Source organism: Condylura cristata, unplaced genomic scaffold, assembly GCF_000260355.1.
Source record: "Condylura cristata isolate star-nosed mole 26May11 unplaced genomic scaffold, ConCri1.0 scaffold00011, whole genome shotgun sequence".
Lineage (NCBI taxonomy): Eukaryota > Metazoa > Chordata > Mammalia > Eulipotyphla > Talpidae > Condylura > Condylura cristata.
This window is the reverse complement of record NW_004567112.1, coordinates 9,501,973-9,523,246: the sequence shown is the minus strand read 5'-3', so window position 1 is coordinate 9,523,246 and position 21,274 is coordinate 9,501,973. Positions and strand designations below refer to the sequence as shown.

Sequence of the window (21,274 nt, the reverse complement as noted above, 5' to 3'; positions counted from 1 at the left end):
GAGTTTATAGTATACAGTATGGTGTGGGAGATTAGGGAAAATCTCAAAGAATCTGGGTTTGGTACTTCAGAAAAATTGGTACCAATTTGATCTATATTGATGAATCTGGAAGTACTTTAATATGTACTCTCTAAAATGGGGAGTGTAAAATATAAAAATTATACTATTTATGTTTCAATGTGAACTACACTCAAATAATAAATAAAATTGGTCCTAAAAGACTTGACTCTATCCCCTATGTTAAAAATACCTATATTTAAAGACTATATTTTATTTAGATTTAATTACATACTTAGGAAAATACTTCTAATTATAACTCTTAATAATATACAAAGTTTAGGACACCAAGCCCAAACAAGTTATAATAATGTAAATGTGTAAAGTCAAATCAGATTAAGCAAGAAACTTACTGTGCCCTTAAAAGTATTTCCTCCTGGAACTGTGATCTCTGTAACTCTTACCTCCATAACAAACTAAAATCTAAATCCATGACAATAAAGTTCATGGAGAACACTATCCTTCTGGTGACTAAAATTGTTACTGAAAATAACTTTCATGAGAACATTTATTAAGAAATCCTCCAATTAATTTCATTGTTAGAATGCAAGAATATGCTACACACATGTATGCTTTCATTATGCTAAAAGTTCTCTTTTTTAAACCACATAAATTTTTAACATGCATTGGCCCAAGATTCTACTTGTGACTCAGCTTCTTAATCTGTGTTGGAGAGATGAAGAATTCACAAGTAAATGATATAATCTCACTAAAAAAAAAAAAAAAAAATTACATTCTAAACTTGTGGTTACCTGACATCTTGAATAAACATGCCAGCTTTCCTCCATTGTTTATTGGGTGATTATCTAGGCTCTTTGGGTCATCTTTTTCAGAGTCAAATGTTGAAGTGTTTTTGTTAAAATGTGTGAAATCACACGAGCATCGCAGTTACAAACTCTAAAAACCAAAGGAAATGACAGCGATTGTTAAGATTATGTTTTATTTAAGTATACATATCATAAAAATTTGAGCTCATAAAAATATGCCCCATATTAAATAACCTTAGTGATACATAATTACTGATGTTTATCACCTCCAGTCCATGAACATACAAATCCTTTTGGTCCCTGGACCTCTTTGTTTCTACTTCTGACACTGGATGCAGAACACAGGTGTCCTGTGGGGTGGGGCAGGGACTCACGGGTCTCCATGATCACGGTGGTGCTGAGAGGCTTTCAGCACTATAGCCACGCTGTTCAAAAACGGTGAGGGAATCAGCACTGTGGGTGGCCTCTGTGAGGTTTCTACATGAAGTGTATTCCATACCACTGAAGAATTAACTCCTAGCCAGCTGCACCTAAGTTGCTTAACTAATTCTGAGTCCTTTCAGGCCACATCAATATCCAGCTTCCAGTTTCCACTCTTTAAAATATTTCTCCATTGTTCTCCTAGATGCTGAGGTGCCGACATTCACGGTGGGGATGATTTTCTGGGGCTTCAGCCACTGAACAAAGCGTTTCATTTCTTTGTAGCTGCTGTGTTCACTATAAGGAATTCCTGCAACACAAGAGAAAAAATACTGTCGATAAAAAATCTAGTTAATTAAAAAAAAAAATGTCAAGCTTAAAATAAAATAAAGGGGCCCTCCCTGGTGGCGCAATGGTTAAAGCACAGCACTAAGAAGCTAAAGCCACTTCAGGATCCCCTCCCAGGAGGTGACCACATGGCGCGGCAGACCTGCCCACTGCTCCTCTCAGCAGTGTATTTCTTCTCTCTGCCTGTTCTGCTCCCCACTCTGTCTCTGGTGAATCCTCTCACTACCCCTGCACCCCTGGCCTGTACCCCAGTTCTGTATACATAAATAAAATCTTAAAAAATAATAATAAATAAAATAAAGGAGAGAAGAAAAGCACTGGAGTATTTTTGTTCAAAACCCCTTGGTACTTCATTTATGATAAGGAAATTTGTTAATATCTTTTAGAGTAATAGAAAAACTTACAACATTGAAAAATTCAATTACTTTTCTTTGTAGGTATACAAAGAAGTGGGCATTTGTAGAGATTCTTAATTATAATTAGGCTTTCATTCTTTTTATGGATCAAGAAAATACGGTATACACACACTATGGAAAACTACTCAGCAATCAAAAAAGAGAAACTTGTGCCATTTGTGGCAACATGGACGGAGCTGGGAGGGATCATGCTAAGCGAAGTCGGTCAGAAGGGAAAAGCAAAACATCAGCTGGTTTCATTTATAGGAGCAATATAGGGGGCGGCTGAACAATGGATCAGGAAAAAGGCAACATTGGCAGGCAAACCATAGACCCGAGGCATGTGGCAGGGAGGGGGAGGGAGGTCCAAACAAGGGAGGGAAGAGTACACGAGACTGTGGTGACAGCGGCCGCTGTGGTGGTGGGACAATTACGGGCTCTGCACCTGAGGGGAGAAAGTCATTCTTTTTTAAACACTTGGCTCAGCTATGGGTTTCAAGAAAATCCTGGATGAAACAGGAGTAAAATTTGAGGAATATAAAGTAGGAAACTCTTGATTTGCAAAGCAAGTAAGTAGATCTCAGCCCCCAAGCTTCGCACACATAAAAGTAAGCAAAAAGAAAACAAATTGAAGTCCTGAAAGTCACTTTATCTTCTTCACTAAGGACCAGGTCCTCTTCTTCAGAGGCTGACAGCCACTGGTCAAGACATCAAAACTATTCCCATTGGTCATTATAATCAATTTCTGAGAAGAATGACAAACCTCCTCCAAGCAAGAAAGACAAGCCTGAAATGCCTGCTGTTGTCTTCTTTTGGTTTCATGGTGTCACCTAACCTTCCAGTAAACACATGCCCCTCCCCCCCCCCAAGGTCAACCTCTTCTACAATTTCCTCTGGTATCACTGATCCCACAAATTAAACGACCCAGACTAGTCACAGACCTTCCGGTCAGGTCACAATGCGCTACAGATACAGGTTGAGCGTGTGCAGAGCAATTTGAAACTCCTGAATTGTTAAAGATTCTGTTCTACCAGTTCTCTCGGATCTTAATTTTATAGTTCTTTTTTCTTTTTAAGTGCAAATCAATTACAAACATTAAAAACTTAATAACCATACCATATATTGAAATGTTTCCTTTGGTCTGGGGAATGATGTCCGATACACTAGTAAACTTATTAGAATGTGTCCAACCTGTGGGTCTAAAAGCCAAAATTTGATCATATTTCCTACCACACTTCTCCAAATGGCTCTGTAAACCCTGTTTAATAAAAATAAGATATTGAATGGTTAGTGAAAATGCGTTATGTGGAATAAAACAGAATGACTGGAGATGCATAAGTCACAGGGAGTTTTTACTTGGTCAACATTAGCTTGCAATCATTCAGTGCTGTGTCTCCAAAAACAAAACAAAACAAAAAACAAAAACCATTTCCCCCTTTACTATCTAAAATTAGACAAATACTGTCTTAAAAACAGTATAATGAGACAAATTTAAACATCAGTACATTAAACAATTACAACACAGAGCTACAAAGACAAAACAAAATAAAATTGCAACTCACACACCTCTCCAGACCCTACTGGGACATTAGCTAACCTATTAGGATATTAGAGACGCAGATGTGAACACAGGTCTAAGCAACCCCCCCCCCCCAATATATAATCCCATGCAGATGTGCCGACAGAGTGTCAACAGATGCATATCAAGACAGTAATGGCTTAATAAAATGCATCACACTCAAAAGGGACATATTCTGAAGATGTTTACTCCTTTTCGCCCTTTAAACATGAACGCTAATCACTTAAAAGCTTTTCATGCTGTTACAACTGAAAGTAATGTTTCCCTAATAAGTTTTGTGTAGAATTTTCCAAACTAAAGCCATCATAAGTGATGACATCTGAAACAATTCTTAGGAGATCAATGAGCAAAGTATTATCTTTGAAAGATAAGAGAAATCCAAGTAAGATAAAAACGTCATGAAGGATACCAAAAATACTTTCTTTGTATCTAATATTTTTGGTGTTTAGACTAAACTCAGAATTTCGAAGGATTAGTGTAAATTTATAATAAAATCTTAGTTTGTGTTTAAAATTAAAAAAAAAAAACTACAGATAGTGTCATCTTGGATGTCCAAGTCTCTTTTCTTTTCTTTAATTAGATGTTCTTGGAACTATTAAAATGTTCTAAAAGATGTTGGTATTAAGTTATGAAGAAAACAAAGACAAATTCATTCTTTCATCTACTTATTTGGTCACCCAGTAAGTATATTTCAGTATTATGTCATGCCCTGCTGTCTATGTGGTGGAAGAGAGACAGCTTTCAGTTCCTGGAAAAGTTTATAGTCTTGGGGGAGATGTCAGCAAACCCTACCTCCTGGGTATTTTTAAAATGAAAACCATCTGTCCTCCTTAACTTTTCATAACTCTCATCATCTATAAGCTATTTTGAAAAGCTCTATACAAGTTATTTCATGAACTGACAGCAAATAATTAAAATACCTTTTCATACACATTATAACTGAGTGGTTTTAGTATACAAGTTTGATGTATTCCATTGCTAGGTGTCCAAATGCTAGAGAAAGGACTAAATCTTAGCATGAATAAATGTAACAAATACACCCCTAAATCACAGGGAGCTCTTGTCATATGCATCTCAGTTCATGCCCCAGGACTCTCTCTTGGACTTGCTTTCACGATTTCATTCAATCCTCACAATGAGCACATTTCCAACACACATCAACAATATGGGGGTTTAATATTAATACAGAATACCACCATCACCTCCCCCCCAAGTAAGAATTCAGATTCCCCACTCCTCGCCCACTCTCCCAGGAAGATCTGGAAACAATCTCAGAAGCAGAAGGTATGAGCAACCAGAGTGTTGCATGCTGTTCTGTGTTTCTTCCTCTATAACAGCTCTCTCTTTCCTGAACTTCTGCTGGCATCTGAGTCATTTTATTCATCTGAACACACAAACAAACTAAAAGCATATTCAGTTCTCCTTAAAAGATTTTCCAGAGTCAAGTTTACTACTGGTGACTTTACCACCACTGCACTCCAAGTGCAGGTGAGTGAGGCTCCAGTTCCCGGTGGTCAGACTACCTTTTCCCGGCTCAGCTGGAGGCGCAGGCCTCTGGAACGCTTACCTTAAAGGTAATTTGCATCATCGGGAGAAGATGGACCAGTGAACTGCACATGTCCGTAGTGATGAGAGATTTAATTTCGGGTATATTGAGGCACTGTAATGTTTTATATTTTTCTTGGGACATTCCCACTTTTGACCCTAAAACATCAGCAATGGCTATAGGCAAAGGAAAAGGTAAAAACAGTAACATTACAGATTACAGATTATGAAACATAATATAATTACAACATAAGCAACTTTTACAATAGGAATTTACCAAATAAAAAATAAATTCAAAAGCATTCACACTGACATAATATCAAAAGGCTGAATAATTCTTTTGGTTAACTGTCTAGGAAAATGTAAAACAAAAAAATCTACTTTTGAAGGCCTGCTATTTAAAAATTGCAAAATATTTCCAGAAAGGGGTAGGAGGAAAAGAACTGAATATATAGGTTTTATTAATTCCTGCCTTAAGATTTGACATCATATGATCATAGTTAAGAAGCAGTTAAGTTCTTTGCAAAACAGTACATGACTACCTAGACCGGCTATAGTCACTTGTCCAGAAATTATCAAACAACAGAAATTAAACCTGTGCTCCACAATGACCTCATGGTTATCCAGAAGAATGAAGCGGCAGAACTATGCACTCGTCACCTTTCAAAGTTTATCAAAAAACAAACTGTAGCATGGGCATTTGCTCCATAAACATCTGACAGATACAAAGGCCACCATAAACACATTTATCACATTTCCGTTAAGTTAAGCCTTTCAAATTTTAAATGAATCCAACTCCATTAAACCTTTCCTTCTATTTCAAAGGTCATATTTGATCCACTTCAGGAAATAATTATCAAGTGCAATAATAGAGCCTGAAAGGACTTTATGCAAAAAGAATCTGCTCTTTATAATATATTAATGTAAATTAGATACAGTCACCTAGGAAGACTTTCTCTTTTCCAATAGAATAAGTACCACAGACCACAAGAGCACGTGGGTTTAGGGTTACAGCCTCAAAGGCAGTGTTGATGGCAAACTGGATAACCTCTTGCTGAGACGGAAAGGAGTATTCTGGGCTGCAATACCTGTAATGTGGAAATATGGTACTTATTAAAAAAAGAACAAGAAAGCAATAGCATTCAGTTGGATGCACTTTTATAAAACAGGCTCTGGCAAAATTATATTCAATGGCAGTAGGATATATTAACTCCACTGCATATCTCACTGTCTGTGATTAAAATATTTGTTGCCAGCTGGTCATCTTTTCTGATGATCAATCTACCTTTTCATTCTATTTCTTTTTAATATACTATTTTCAATATATTTCTTTTATCACCCTCAAATTACGAAGCTGCCTTTTTTTCTTTAAAAATATTTCTGGCCAGGCAGCTATTTTAATTATGAACTATAAACCTCAATATCTTTTTTAAAACCCCATTCACAATCAAGAAACTACCACTGACAGAGATTATCTTTGGACTAAAGAATTTTGATTTAGTACTAAAAGAATAATTAAAATAATGAAGCTAAACAAACTTAAGGAAGTAATTTTAAAATGTTAATATTCTCATTGTCCTTTCCTTGGGAAATACAGAACTATATATAGTATTACAAGAAGCCAACAGATTTGGGCTTTCCTCAATACACCACCACCGAGAAAAGATAAACCCTAAGACTCCTACACATATTTGAAAGTATTAATGTGTAATAAAAAGATGACTTATACTGTTATGCTTATACTAATGAGGAGTTCAAAGCTGTCTCTTATAATTAATTATCTTTTGGAAAAAGGAGCAAAATGACTGGACTAGTCAGAGGCAGAATTGCATTCTGGTCACTGTTTTTCTCCCCATAGTCATACTTTATTGTTACATAGACACTCTGAACCTAAAAGGATGTGTTCTTGAAGTTGGCCCCCCAATTTTTCTTCCTTGTCACATTAACAAGAGTCTCACGTAAGATACTCTTTCAAAAGGAAATCAAAAAATGTGAGCTGTCCTAAGTTAAGACTATGTCATCCCAAATTTGTGCTTAAGCAGTGCATACTATTTTTTCAAAGAGCATCCCTCTGATAAAATAGCCTTAAAATAATGATCAACAATAATAACGTTGATGATCTCATCATTTTGATGACCGAAGCAAATACTCTAATTAATTCAGAGTATATAGGGGGAACGCTATCCGCGGGAAAAGTTAGCACAGGAAGCCTCTCTCACGTGGTATCCAGGTAAAGCGTGTGGACTTTTTGGCCTGCCAGGAAAGAACGCTCCATGCTGGGGTCCGCCCTGAAGTCGCCGGTGTGTAAGATGACGTTCCCATTCGGAAGATAAAAAAGGATCATCACTGCGCCTGGACAGCTGAACAACACATACAAAGGAATGCTCTTTACATGGGCAGAACCCCGAGGGGAGGGGACTAACTTCAAGATGGGCATGTGAAAACACTTTACCAGCTGACTACAGTGGCAGCAATGCACTGTGAGGAAACAGCACTCACTGATATTTATGGTTAAAAGAGATGGTAGAGAGGAACGGATTAATCCAGCAGGCCTGGAGTACTCACACTAGTCCATTCCCCCAGAGAGGCCTGACTTTGGGGCTGGCCCTTGGCTGGCCCTAGCGGATGAGTTCGGAGTCTCTGGACCACCCTGCTGATCAGAGCATCCCCTGTGGCTGACACAGAGGGCCCATGACTGGTTTGATCAGCTTATGCGAACAGTGTGATCTCTGGTGAAAACCTGTTTTTGTTCTAGGGGACTGAAGTCGCTGAGGTCAGTCACCTGGCACTGCCCCATGCACACGACTGACACATAGCGACGGCCCTGGACACCACGGCTCTGGGAGCCGGCGGAGCTGGCCACACTTCTCATGCTCCCCTGCACTGTTGCCGGGAGAGCAGGTGCATCTGCACTGCTGCACGAGGCCAGGGCTCCCGGAGCCTGTGCGGGGTTCTCCTGGCGCTAGGCCCCACGGGCCTTTTCTTCTCCTTTGCTGATTTTGATCTGCACCCTTCAGCTATGAGCTGCTAGGGCCATGACGAGTATGTCAGCTTTTCATGCCCTGTCAGTCCTTCTAGTGAGTCAATGAACTAATGGACGTTTCTGGGGATCTCTGATGCAATTGGGGTGTGGAAATTACTGCTCAGAGATATGGAACTTTCATTCTGAATTCGAGAAAAGCACAGGGAAAATTATTTAACTTGTAGTTAAAACCACCCCCTTACCTCCCCACCCCAAAATTCAGATGCCAGTGACTTTACTGAGGAATTCTATCCAGTATTTGCAAATATTTCAGAACATAGAGAGAACATAATACTTGATGAGGCCAGCATTACCCTGACCTCAAAACCAGCAATTATGACCAACATGTATCATGAAAACAGACACAAAATTCTTTAACAAAATATTAGCATATTAAATCCAGCAACATATTTATGAAAGAGCATACATGAAGAGCAAGGGCGGTTTACCCTAGACGCAAGGCCGGGTTACTTTCAAAAGCTCATCACTGGCATTTACCAGGCTACAGTGTAAAGGAGAAAAGCTAGATGTTCATTTCAGCTAGTAGGGAAGCCTGTAACAAAATTCAACACCCTTTCGCGATTACGAACTCTTCGGGAACAAGGAACAGGGTCACTCTGTCCACCTGATAAAAGGCAGCTCTGAAACCTGCTGCTACTGTCTTGCTGGATGCAGAGTGGCGGAGCGCTCCCGGGAAGACCAGGGGCGAGGCCGTGTCGGCTCTCACCAGTGCTACTCAGCACTGCCCCGAAGGGCGGAACCATGCAACAAAAGAAGACGACGCTCTCGAACGGAAATTAAGAAGTAAAACTGTCTTGATTCAGTAGATCTGGAATGTACCTGCAGAACATTTGCAAGGACCTACCAAAACCAAACGCAACTAATGAGCCAGTTTAGCACGGTGCTAAGACACAAGACCCACAAGCAAAAATCAGCCGCCCATGGGGGGTGGGCGGGGCGAGCCAGCGGCCCACGGAGCTCGTGCCCAACGGGGAGGGTGAACGGCTGCTCGCGGGCGGTGTGGGCAGATCTCAGACACGGGGTGACGGGAGCCGGGCACGAAGAGACGCTGTGTGACTGCATCCAGATGAATGCCCTGGAAAGGCAAGTCTAATCCACAGTGACAGAGAACAGGCCAGTGATTTCTCGGCCCCTCAAGTGGGTTGGGGACTTGGGGCTAGGGGAAAATGTTCTGTATTTTTATTGGAACATCCACACGTGGATTCAACAAATACTTAGGATGGTCTATTTTATTTATGTAAATTAAACCTCAATAAAGTCAACTTGAAACTAATTAGACTTCAAGTTGTCATATTCAGTGATTGAAAAAAGAAAACGGTAGCACAGTTAACAAACAAAACTGAAAAACAACCTAAAAAATAGCACTGGCTTTATTTCAGGGGACCTAGATTTCAGTTTTAATTTTAATTCTCTAAGCATCTATGACCTCTAAGATTAGGGAGGTTAACGCTCAATGGAAAATAGAAAGAAGCAAAGTTGATAAATCATTTTAGGAACATGAATACTGACAGTATTTTATCATTAAAAAGAATTAGGGGGAGACCACATCCAAGAAAGAAATCTTTAAGTCTTTAGTATCAAAAGCCTGATGGAGGCCCTCCCTGGTGGCCCAACGGGTTAGGACGCAGCACTGCAAGCTCGCCGCAGCCACCTCAGTGCGAGTTCGATCTCCAGCCCCGGAGGTGACCCACACGGCGCGGCAGACCTCTCCTGACCCGCCCGCTGCTCCCCTCAGCAGTGTACTTCGTGGATCTGCCTATTCCACTCCCCCACTCTGTCTCTGGGGAAGCCCCTCACTGGCCCCTGCACTTCTGGCCTGTACCCCAGTTCTGTATGCACAAATAAATAAACCTTTTTTTTTTTTTTTAAAGCCTGAAGCAATGCTTAAGGGGGAAAAAATCACTCTACTTGAATAGAATACAAGCTGTTAATTTATGTAAGTGACACTAAGGAAAACAGAACAGCAGAACATTTTAACATGTTAAAAATACTTAAAAAAAAAAGATGGAGTCTCATATGTCAAGCATAGTAATTTTAACTGGATTAAAAAAATGGTTAAATAACATTTTGAGGATCACTCTACATTTAATTTCTCATATTCAGTAATTGAGGTTTTTTCCAAAATGAAAAACATGTTTTACTTGTTTAAAGAAATCTGACACATACAAGTTTTTAATAAAATGTTCTTAAATAATAACACCAAGGTGTTCTTTTGAATATTAAAAAAATAGGCTACTATAAAGATTACTGTCATACTTACTGGTTGGCGTCCAGCAAAACAACATTGATACCATTCACTGTACATGCAGTGTCCATTGGCAACGGATGGATATATTGCTCTTGCACATGAAGTTTGCTCTTCAACAAATTGCCAGTTATCTGCGAAACAGGATGTGCTTATTACTGATACAGTAAAACACCAACGTCTTAGACGGCATCTAGTTTAGAACCCAAGCATGTTAACAACCTCCCTGTTCTGCCACCTGCATTCCTAAAATGAGTTACAAATATGTCACTACTCTCCCTCTCGGGAAAAGTCCATCCTCCCCGGCATCTATAAAAAATCACTTTAAGATCAAGCCCCCCACCCATTTCTGCAGATTTGTCTGCTTTTATTACCTATTGTGGGGTGAGTGGCTCTGAGTTACCTGAAGAGCCTGGAATGGGTTTCTCGGGCACTGTGCCATTACACAAACGACCCTCTTCCTGGCTCAAAGGACCCAATTCTGGAGCAGGCTGATCCGTGTTCAGATTCTGGCTCTGCCATCATCAGCTCTGTGTCATGCGGTATACACTAGGCCCCTCCTAGCCTCAGTTGTTCGAATAACAGAAAGGAGCTAACGAAAGAGTGTGGTGAGGATTATAGAAATTTCTTACCGAAGCCTATGAACACAAAAGTGTTCATCTTTTAATGATTAGTTGGAGGCCTTGGTTGGGACAGTTCTCCCTCCTCTCTACCTCAGGTGTTCCATTCACATTTCCACTAAACACACTCACTTTCCCACCACAATGCTTATCCCTGGTGTTATTATTGGAGAATGTTTCCCGAGGGCTGTAAGCACTTCCCGGTGAGGTGTTTTGCCTCAAATATCCTTTTAGGTTACCCAATGCATGCTCACTGAGTGAAAGTTAGGTATTTTTCAATCTATCATGAAGTAGTTTATCTGTTACGTCCATAGAACAATGCACATTTTAAAAATATAACTAACGACAGCTCGTTAAACTTTAGAATCTCCATATGGAATCTTTTTATCTTTTCTAGTAAAATAATAGATCTTAATAATTTTCAATAGTACACTTTTTTAACCAAATGGCATAGGAGTTCACTGCATTCCACAAACTCAGAGTTCAGAAAACTAGAACTTACCTCACTACAATAAATTGGCAAGGTGAAGTGTTTAGACAGTCCAGCGTAGTGGTCAGAGTGAAAGTGGGTGAGAAAATAAGCAGTGCAGCCTTCCACCAGCCCGTACTGGAAGGCGTCTACGGTAAAGCCAGTCCCTGCAATGAAACCAACGTGCCAGCTGCAGTGACGGCTTGCGAAGTGAACAGACCTCCATGACTGTAAGTTGTGACCCTCTCACATCACTACAGCTCATTTCCAATTTAACTCCATAATTAAATTGTAAAACTTACAGGAAAACAGTGACACTAACGGTGAAAACGGATATGTTGCTTCCTCCTGAATACCTTAGTATAAACTATATCTTATGAGTAACTATACAAAACAAAATTAAAATACTACGCTACAAACCAGTTACTTGTCCTGAACATATTCACAGTATTTACTGGGAACCTAAAGTCCTTTACTTCTGCAAAACAACTAAAGGAGAATGCTAACTTCTGAAGTAGAAATTCCTGATGGGAGTGACAGTGATTTGTTTCTATGAGGGCAAAGATGGTTGAAGATTCAAGTTACCTGACACATTACAATAGTTTGTGGTCTTCTGAAGGGCCACAATACCAGAGACATAGTAAAGACGTAGTTCTCTGGATATCATGGTGGGGCAGGGAGGCTGGGAGGGAAGCTATGCACACACACACACAGAAACACACACACACACACAGTATATGTGTCTACAAAAGTCTCCCTAGAGGAGTAATTAAAAAAAAAAAAAAGTATGGGGCTGTTCTGAAATGTGTTCATGAAAGAAATTACCCAGTGTGCAAAGCGGGGTGTACAAGGAAGGTAGAACTCCACGAGTCTGTTGAGGTTCATCAGCACATGGCATAGTAGCATTAAGCCCACTTAAAATACAGAAAAGTAATCAAAATAATCACTCAATACACAATTGGTATGATGATACGCATGAACGCCTTTCTCTGTATGAAGATTCTGAACAAACCACAGACCTATCATATCAATAATGGACTAGAAATGGCCTGTGAAAGACACAGGCACTTGAAACAATGCTCCATATCATTTCTTGTAAGAGAACTGCAAATTGAAACCACCATGAGATATTAACTCACTCCTGTATGACTAAGAGGTCAATGGCCAACATCAAAAAGATTGGAAAACAAAAGGAGAAAGTGGAACTCTTCCACTGCTGATGGGAGTGTAACTTGGTGTCATCTCTGTGGAAAATGGTATGGGGATGCCTCCAAAAAACAAAAAAGGAAATGCCATATGTTCCAGCAGTACCATTTCTAGATATTTATCCAAAGCTTATGAAAACACTAATACGACAAGATCTCTGGGCTATGCTCACAGCAGTGCTACCCACAATTGCCAAGTCATGGAGCCAACCTAAGAGCCTACCAACAGATGACTGGAAAAAGAAACTGGGGGACGTGGACTCTACAGCACACTACTCAGCTACTTAAAAAGATGAAATAGTGCCTTTAAGGATGAAATGGATGGACCGTGAGGTGATTATTCGAAATCAAATAAGTCAGAAAGTGAAAAACAGTTACCAGCTGGCCTTGCTCATTTGTGAAATATACACAGCCAAAGAAAACAAACTGGAAAATCATACCAAAAAATACTTCTTACACTCTGTGAAAAATATAATGGTTCTCAGGGAGGAACGAGGGGATGAGGGGGCAAGCAACGGGCCACTGGCACCCAGGCCTGGAGGAGGGTGAGAAGCAGGCACACATGTGGTAATGTGAAGTTAGTGTGTAATCCCAAACACTGTTGTATAAATGACTGGCAAGCCGGTAAAATTGGGGAGAAAAATCTTCCTGAAACCAAGCATGTCTTGGTAGTTTTTTTTATACAGTTTTTCAGAAAAGTTAACGGTTTCTTCAGTAAATCCACTTCCCCCACATATTGTTTTGAATGTGACCAGATATGGGCAGTAACACAACAGCTATCTATGTGACCAGATATGGGCGATAACACAATGACCGGAACTGGGCCTTGCATCCATGGACACGTCAGCTTTCTAGAATCTGAACCTAAAGCCTATATAAGAGACACTTTCCCCTATACCACTCGCAGTAGCTGTGGACCCCACCCTAGGGAGCTCCTTCTCAGCCTGCTGCCTGGGAGCAATAAATACTTGTTCAGCCTTTCTGCCTCCAGTCCTTCTTCCTTGCGGCCGGCCACAAAAATTGGGACAAAACAGTTTTACTAATTCATCTATAAAGGCATGAGAAGTTACAACACTATACAAAGGCTGAGAAGCTAAATTCTAGTGATTTAAGTTTTTTGGCACGTCTTATGACATGTACGGCCTGTGGTATTTTCTTTGTTTAAAACTATTTAGCACTTTGTATTTCTCTTCCGTGCTACAGACATCCTTTTATTACTGCACAGAACCTTTCCACCTTCTGGATTAAGCTGATGTTTACTAATCTTTGTCAAATGTTTAATCTACCTAATTAGTACAGGATCTTGCATATAAATGCTTATTAAAGTTTGCTTAATGGAATGGAACAGAAAAGATTAAGCATCTATGCTACAGACTAGTGAAGTATTATTAAAAAGCAAAAGCATATGAGACATATGCGAAGAGTTGTTCCTATCTACCCCCACCCCGTTCACTCTCTCTGGCAAAGACCATAAAATTTAAATCAATTGATCCTTTATATTTAGCACTAATATTTCAACTTACCAGGTATTTTCTTATAGAATGGACATGTCCTTTTTCTTATTTCGCTCATGTTATATGGCTCTGGAATTTTCATGTTCCCTCTCGGCAGCCTGCGACAAGCTGGTATGTCTCTACTTAAAGTGACTGCTTCAGATTCTGTATTGGTAAGGCGACCTGACCTCTTCTGATATGCTCCTTCCTGCAGTGAATCTGATTTTTTATGTCTCTTTCTTTGATGTTGTGACCTTGGACTAGATAATCCCACAGACAGCTGACTTTCATTTAAATTCTGTGCATCAAATTCTAAATCACTTAAAGACTTTTCTGCTTTCCTCTTACACTGCCGGGTCTTTGTTTGATTTGGATTTGAATTCATCGCTTCTAATGCACTTTCCCCCAGCATTTTCTCTTCCTTTTTCTTAGGTGGTAGTCCAAAATACACACCAATATCCATTTGTTTCATGGCCTTGGCAGATGGGTGTGCTGCATTAGAGGTAGGACAGGATGGTGGTGTTTTCAAAGGCTTAGCAGCAGCAGGAACACTAGAAAATTTCTGTGTCTTTGACACTGTACTGTCCAGCATGCCATCTAATGCCTTTCTGTAGAGACATTTTGTATTAGCATTATTCTTAGTACTGATGTTCTTACTTGGTAATTTTCCAATTTTACTTGGGGTTGGATGGAAAGAAAGACATCCTTCTCCCTGGCTTTCAAAAGGTTTTGACATTTCACTCTTAAATAAGGGAAGGGAAATCTGATCATAAACAGCTGATTCTTCAACTACCTGTTTCTGTTTACTTGAGAGCAGTTCCGGCTGGTCCACTTCTGTGTTAGCAGCTGGATAATTAGAGATAGGTCTCTCTACTAACGCAGGTGGAAACAACAAAAACTCACCATTAGGAGATGCTGGATCATCACTGAAACTACTACTCTCATTCCGGAACCTAACTGGAGATGAATCATTTAGAGGGCTGCATCTGTACATTTTTTCACTGTATTCATCTTGAGTTAAGCTATTTACTTGGGGGCCATTCTCTTTCTGGTCTGAGAGACCGTGGCGTTTAACCAATGTGAAGCTGTTGTCATCTCCTAGGCTGCCATCTTTAGAGCTTTCTGTAAAAAATAGATCCTGTTGGGCCTCAGTCAGCTCTTCTCCATCAAAAAGTTCTTCATCACTTTGTAGTGGAGAATAGGAAATTTCACCGTTGCTTAAGTCATTTTCTGGCAATGACAAATTCATGTGTTCTGAGCTGTTTTGGCTGCCTAATTCTTCAGCAAGGGGCAAACCCACTACTAGTTTGCCATTATTAACAAATTCTGTAAACTGAGGAACTTGTGGGGAGGTTTGGCTATTTGTAGAAGAGGAAATCTTTTTATTGGTTTCAGCTGGAGACTGAGATTTTCTTAGACGCTGCGTCACCAACCAGGCATCAGTTGAAACACTTACGTTTTTGGTTTGTTTCTGATACAGAGACCATCCTCCCTCTGGGTCACAAGGAAAGACGGAATCAGTTTCAGCAAAACTGCCAGCTGGCCTGTGGGCTGGACTGCTGAAAGGACTATGACTAGCCCTGCTTTGAGCCAGGAGGAGGTGAGTGTATTTCTTGTAATGAGAAGGAATAGTTGAAGTACATAGAAGACCATCAGGACACTCTGAAAATTTTAATAAGGAAAACTGTGTCACATTCAAAGGCCAGAATAAGCTTTGACAGCATTATTCCACTAAATAAGCACTTAAGGAAGAAGTCATGTCTCACATTAAGGCTAGGGGACAAGTTATCTTTACGTAATGAAAAGTCAGCAAAATGTCACTTATCCAGTATTCTTTGCAGAGTGCTGTTTATTATCAATACTCAATACTCAAAATTCAAATACTTGTAAATTTCTTTTCAAGAAGCTTTCCTCAAAAATAACTTTTAAAACAAACACCTCCTTCCCCTCTACTCCCAGAATTATTCACAAATGAGCGTGTTGAAAATATATCTCATGGGGCCTTTCTGATGGCACAAGGGGTTAAGTGTCAGCACCAGGACGCTATCTGCAGCCTCTGCAGCACCCATTCCATCCCTGGGCAGGGAGCAGCAGGGTGCAGCCCACCTTGCCTATGTCCCCTGCTACTCCCTTCAGCAGTATATTTCAGTGGCTCTTCTTGTTCTGCTCCCCACTCTGTCTCTGGTGAATCCTCTCACCCCCCTGGCCTACAGCCCAGCTCTTCTATGCATAAATAAATAAATATTTAAAAAACAAACAAAAAAAATGCATAGCATGTATGCACTAAATATTTCTTAAACAGGCCCTAAAACTTGATATCATCAGTTTGGCTAGTAAGCTATATTGCTCAGGCAAGAAAGTATAAAAAAACTGGATCTACTCACACAAAACTAACGTTCTACTTCAACTTGCAACTGGAGTACCAAATTAGGTTCTATTATTTAATATTCATACTATACAATAATAACAATACTCTTAAATAGTTGTAGGTGTTCAAACCCTGAACATTTTAGATGTACTGATAGGCAATTTGACAACTGGTCGACAAGATTTTAATTCCCTGGAAACTATTCCTTGTCATACTGTTATGATAGAGAAATGTCAGGTTGGTATATGCCCTTACATGTGAATTTCCAGATTTATCAAAACATGTCCCCCTTACCCCAGGATGTTAATTAGAAAATGTCATTACTTAAAGGAACTTTAAACCACATCAAAAAAGTATTTGATATATAGAGTAGAATTTAATTCAAGGACAGTTCACCTGAAATTCTGTTCAAAGAAGTTAGTGTCAACTCAAAAGAAGTCTCTGAGAGGTGGTTACAGATATGAGATTTCATCCTAAGGTGGTCACCAAGAGACTCCAACTTCCAGTTCTGTTTTTTAGCCACTTAAAATGAAATTACAACCCCTTGATGGGGCTTTCATTTATTGCACTTTTACAAGAAAGGCAATGCAAAAAATTTTTTAAATTCTTTTGCATATTCATGCAATATTTCAAAACAGAGCTTGAGGTTAATAACAAAATGTCTTCTGAATCATAGTTAACACAAAAGCCATACGGAGTATTATTTTTATTTTGCTGAATTTTAATTCTTTGATATTTAAAATGTATTTATTATATATATGATAACTTTGAAATATACAAATCATCATAACAACTATTTCCATATGTTCCAGGTAGGATTTTTTATATGCTAAACATGACATTTATCATATATTTTAAAGAATAATAAAAACATAGCATTACTTCAGTTATCATTTGGGAATTTTTATGATTAGAATCCTAATAACCTAAGATTACTTCCCTGTTCTTCCTGTACATTACCATGATGAATCCAACAGAACCATATTGAGAAGATGACACTATACTCAGAATATTCTAAGTCAGCGTTTTAAGATAACAGAATGGTCAAGCTGTTTACCTTCTAAAAACTGCATCTATAAAATGTCAATCCACTTATGAGGTTGTTGTGTCAAGAAGCTAAAAGGAAAGCATCTTGAATAGTGTTCAACTGGCATTTATGACAATCAGTTGTGCTATGGAGAGACTCTTATGAAATAAACCAATGCAGTAAATTGTTTTTAACTTTGCAACTTTCTTTACAATTGTGTTATCTTTTCAAACCCATCTGAGGAAGAATAAAATGCATGACCAGATTCCTTCAAAGGTAAGACACTTATATTTGTAGTGTCTCATCTCCCGTTTGGTTTATTACTTCCTCTATGCATTTCCCTGAGCTAGACATCTGGCCTAATGCAGGTCTTTCGGACTATTTATTGGCTATTATAATTTTTTAATCTTACCTGTTTCAGAAACCGGGGGAGAATCCAAGCATTCAAAGACATGCCATCGAGGTGTCTGACCCAGCAATGAAGAAAAAGGCATTTGGCAGTTTGGACAGTGTCCATCATAAACTGGACGTATCTTTGGAGATGCTTGGTTTCTTTGAGTCTTACGCCGCTTTCCAGGGGTGGTCTCCTTGTCTTGGGACTGCTGGGTACCATCACCACAACTAGAACCCTGACTAGAAACTACAGAAATCTCATTATCTGTTTCTCCCAGGCAAATTTCAGGGTCCTTTGCCTTCTCTTTAGCTACTACAGTTCTTTTTTTATTTTTGTTTCGTTTTGATGGGTATTTTCCATCTGTTGCTTTTTCAACAGATTTTGGAATATTCTCAGAACTACTTGGACGTACCGACTTTGGCTTTCTTTTGGATTTATATTCCCAGATGTCTTCTTCCAAAAAAGTGTCTTCCAACATGGCAAAATGATTGTAACATTAAAGAAGCACTAATCTTAACGAAATTAGAGTCTACTTTGTGTCACCAAACTTTCAAATGGAATTAGTGAATTAGTTTGCTTAGAAAAATAGACAAAAGGAACAACCACAAAAAAAAAAAGCCACTAAAATTTGATGGTGGGATCCTAAACTCTGGTAATGACTGTATTGGCAGAATACAAACTTTATAGCCGCTGTTCCCATTTATACTACAATAAAATTAAGAGACCATACCACAGGATTAGCATTGGGACTGCCATTTCCTTAGTGTTTTGGTCTTTACCAGAACTTCATAAAAATAAGAATCAGGATTAATTTGGAAATTAAGCACTAATGGAAAGTATCGGTTCAACAGCTTCATCTTCGTATAAGCCTTGAAAAGCTGTTACAAAGCTGTCAGCTTTTTCAACTGGACCATTGTCCAAATAAGTCAAAATTCAATTCCTGGAACACTGGCTCATCAGGTGTTGTAACCACTACAATGCTACCTCCTTTGCCAGCGACGCTCCTCACACCTCATCAAAGAGGTGTGTGATTTGCAAGATCCGTGATTGCCCTGATCTGAGACTCATAGACGTGATATTCATTTTCCTGGGTCATTCCAACATCTTCCTTCTGCAGCAATGAACCAACACAGCAGAGTCAACAAACAAAATTTAAACATGTGGAGCAGTACTTGGCTGAGGCCACACTTCTCACACTGACCCCACAGGGGACCTGTCTGGGGTGCTCGTCCTCTCCCCACCAGCCTGTAAACCAAGGCTCACTTGTCTGATGCCCCCTTTAGACTTAGGGGGGGCTGCACAGCCACGGAACAGGACCCAGGCCCCTTCTACGACAAGGAGCAGACGAGCTGCTAGCACAGCCCTCTTCCAAGAAAGCCACCAGAGCCCTCCCCTTCTGAAGATTCAGAAGCCCCGGGCTCGGGGATGCCCGCGGAAGCCCACCTGCACCCACGCCCGCCGCAGCAGCTCCAGCTGCTTCCGCCCCCTCGGCTCCCCCTCCCCCAGCTCGGCTGACAATACATTCGCGCCCGCACTTTCAGCACTGCCAGCACGCCAGGGCGACAGTGCCCTGCCCGGGGGTAAGCCAAAGTCCCTGGCCAGGCACTCCCGACCCAGAAAGCCCTCTCCTTTGAGGACACCCCTACACCCTACCTTAGTGTCTTGGCGGGAAGAGTGTCCCGCTACCAGTGCTGTGGCGAATCGTCTGATCGTGATTTAAAAGCACAACTTAAAAAAATAAATAAAAATTGTGTGCCCCTGCTACGAATTATGGTGCTTTCCTCTGGTCCTAAAATGCGCTAATTCCCCAAACGAAGGGTGGGAGGATGGTGCTTTCAGGACGTTCAGAGCGCGGGCCGGGGGGGCGGGGGGGGGGCTCTTCCGTGTGGAATCTGCCGCCGCGAACGTGCAGGCTCCGCGCGGCCGGCCCGGCGAGGGGCGGGGTGCTTGGGGACCGGCGTTTCATGACGCGCCCGAGCGCGGCGACGCTTGCAACTTTGGCATGTGAGTGCATGCTTACAAACGGCCGGAAGTGTCGCTAGCGGAGAGTGGGCTGGTGCTGGGCGAGGGGGGTGCCGACTCGAGCCCACAGGCCCGTAAGCGCCACTCCGGCCCCTCGAGATCCTCCCACGGCCCGGTGGCCGCCTCTGGTGCGCCCCGCGAGAACATGGCGGCCCCCGGCGCCCGCAGCGGCAGCCTCTCGGGCCTGCTCCCCGCGCAGACCTCGCTGGAGTACGCCCTGCTGGACGCTGTCACGCCCGAGGAGAAGGACAGCCTGGTCTACCAGTATCTGCAGAAGGTGGACGGCTGGCAGCAGGACCTGTCAGTGCCCGAGTTTCCGGAAGGTGAGGGGCTGGCTTTGGGGTGGGGACCCTCGGGGAACCTCCCCTTCCTCGGGGCTGGCGCCCTCCCCTGGAGCGGTGGGCGCGGCGGGGTGGGGCCGCGGGCGCTGGGCTGAGCCGGAATAGGGCTCAGTCGCTCCCCTCTCGCAGGTGCCGGGAGCAACCCGGACGAGGTGGGGGGGACGCGGAGGGTCCTGGGGGTCCCCTGGAGGGCGGAGACCTGCATATTGGTGTTTGAGTCCTCCGGGGCCCGATATTAACTAAGTGGACGAGAGTGGACCCCGTGCGCAACGATTGGACTGTCAGCTCGCCCAGCGGCAGCATCTTCCTGCATCACCGAGCCAACATTTACTGATCACTTCTTAGGAGCCACACACAGTTCTAAACGCCCCAGGGATCTTAATGTCTTATTTAATTTTCCCTGCAACTCATCGAGGTGCTCTTATTAATCTTACCTGACAGTGGAGGAAACTGAGGCTGGGGAAGTTAAGTAACCTGCCCAGGGCCTCAGAACTTAATAGGATCCAATTAAAACGGAGTACAGATTGGCCTGTTTTTTAACTGTGCCACACTTCTCTATTCGAAGTCATGAAACTTGAAGTGTTCTAAAAGCTGGGCCAATGCCGGCTCTGAGGGTTTGGAACATGAGGGAACTGATATTCCCAGCAGTGCTATTTGTGAAACATATCTTGCTGTGATAAATGAAACCCTGCTTTACCTTCTTTGGTTGGGGCTAGCTTTGTTTTGCCTGGTGGTGCTGGCAGGTTTCCTGGCAGGACACTGAAACCACATGTATAGTTAATTGGTTGGATGTGGCAGATCTCGTGGGAGGTATATCTGACATCAGAGTCTCGTCTATCTTTCTAAGTCTTGTCCCTGCCTTAAAAAGTACTCTTTTCCTGTTATTTATCCTACACTGACTGAGTTTGAAATATTGGGGAACGTCTTACAAAAGAA

General features: G+C 41.3%; 2 protein-coding genes across 3 annotated transcripts in view; one reads left to right on the top strand and one right to left on the bottom strand.

The window, feature by feature from the left end:
* Positions 1 to 1,023: 1,023 nt before the first annotated feature.
* Positions 1,024 to 19,096, bottom strand: DCLRE1A (DNA cross-link repair 1A). Of its 2 annotated transcripts, none has more exons than XM_004680424.2 (9): positions 17,994 to 19,096; positions 14,217 to 15,848; positions 11,522 to 11,655; positions 10,415 to 10,533; positions 7,331 to 7,471; positions 6,054 to 6,199; positions 5,134 to 5,288; positions 3,104 to 3,245; positions 1,024 to 1,554 (listed from the first exon to the last, which is right to left on the bottom strand). In XM_004680424.2, the coding sequence occupies exons 1-9, from the start codon at positions 18,451 to 18,453 to the stop codon at positions 1,394 to 1,396; spliced, it is 3,090 nt and encodes a 1,029-aa protein (XP_004680481.1). In that variant the 5' UTR covers positions 18,454 to 19,096; the 3' UTR covers positions 1,024 to 1,393. The 2 variants fall into 2 exon arrangements, 1 of the variants encoding a protein (XP_004680481.1); XR_001145344.1 differs by having other exon boundaries at positions 1,472 to 1,554; positions 3,104 to 3,186.
* An 870-nt stretch (positions 19,097 to 19,966) lies between these two features.
* NHLRC2 (NHL repeat containing 2) overlaps positions 19,967 to 21,274 on the top strand; it is a 28,769-nt gene continuing 27,461 nt past the window's right edge. Inside the window, exon 1 of the mRNA XM_004680423.2 lies at positions 19,967 to 20,320. Within this exon, the coding sequence (XP_004680480.1) occupies positions 20,143 to 20,320 (178 nt within the window). The 5' untranslated portion in view covers positions 19,967 to 20,142. The remainder of the gene's footprint in view (positions 20,321 to 21,274) is intronic.

What these genes read in the sequence shown, in the direction of transcription:
- DCLRE1A (XM_004680424.2), bottom strand. Translation starts at nt 18,453, where the DNA reads ATGTTGGAAGACACTTTTTTGGAAGAAGACATCTGGGAATATAAATCC. An exon ending in ATTCTATAAGAAAATACCTG is followed by an intron (nt 11,656 to 14,216) that starts GTAAGTTGAAAT and finishes GTTTCATTGCAG; the next exon opens with GGACTGGCTTTACCGTAGAC. An exon ending in AGGAAACATTTCAATATATG is followed by an intron (nt 1,555 to 3,103) that starts GTATGGTTATTA and finishes CTTGTGTTGCAG; the next exon opens with GAATTCCTTATAGTGAACAC.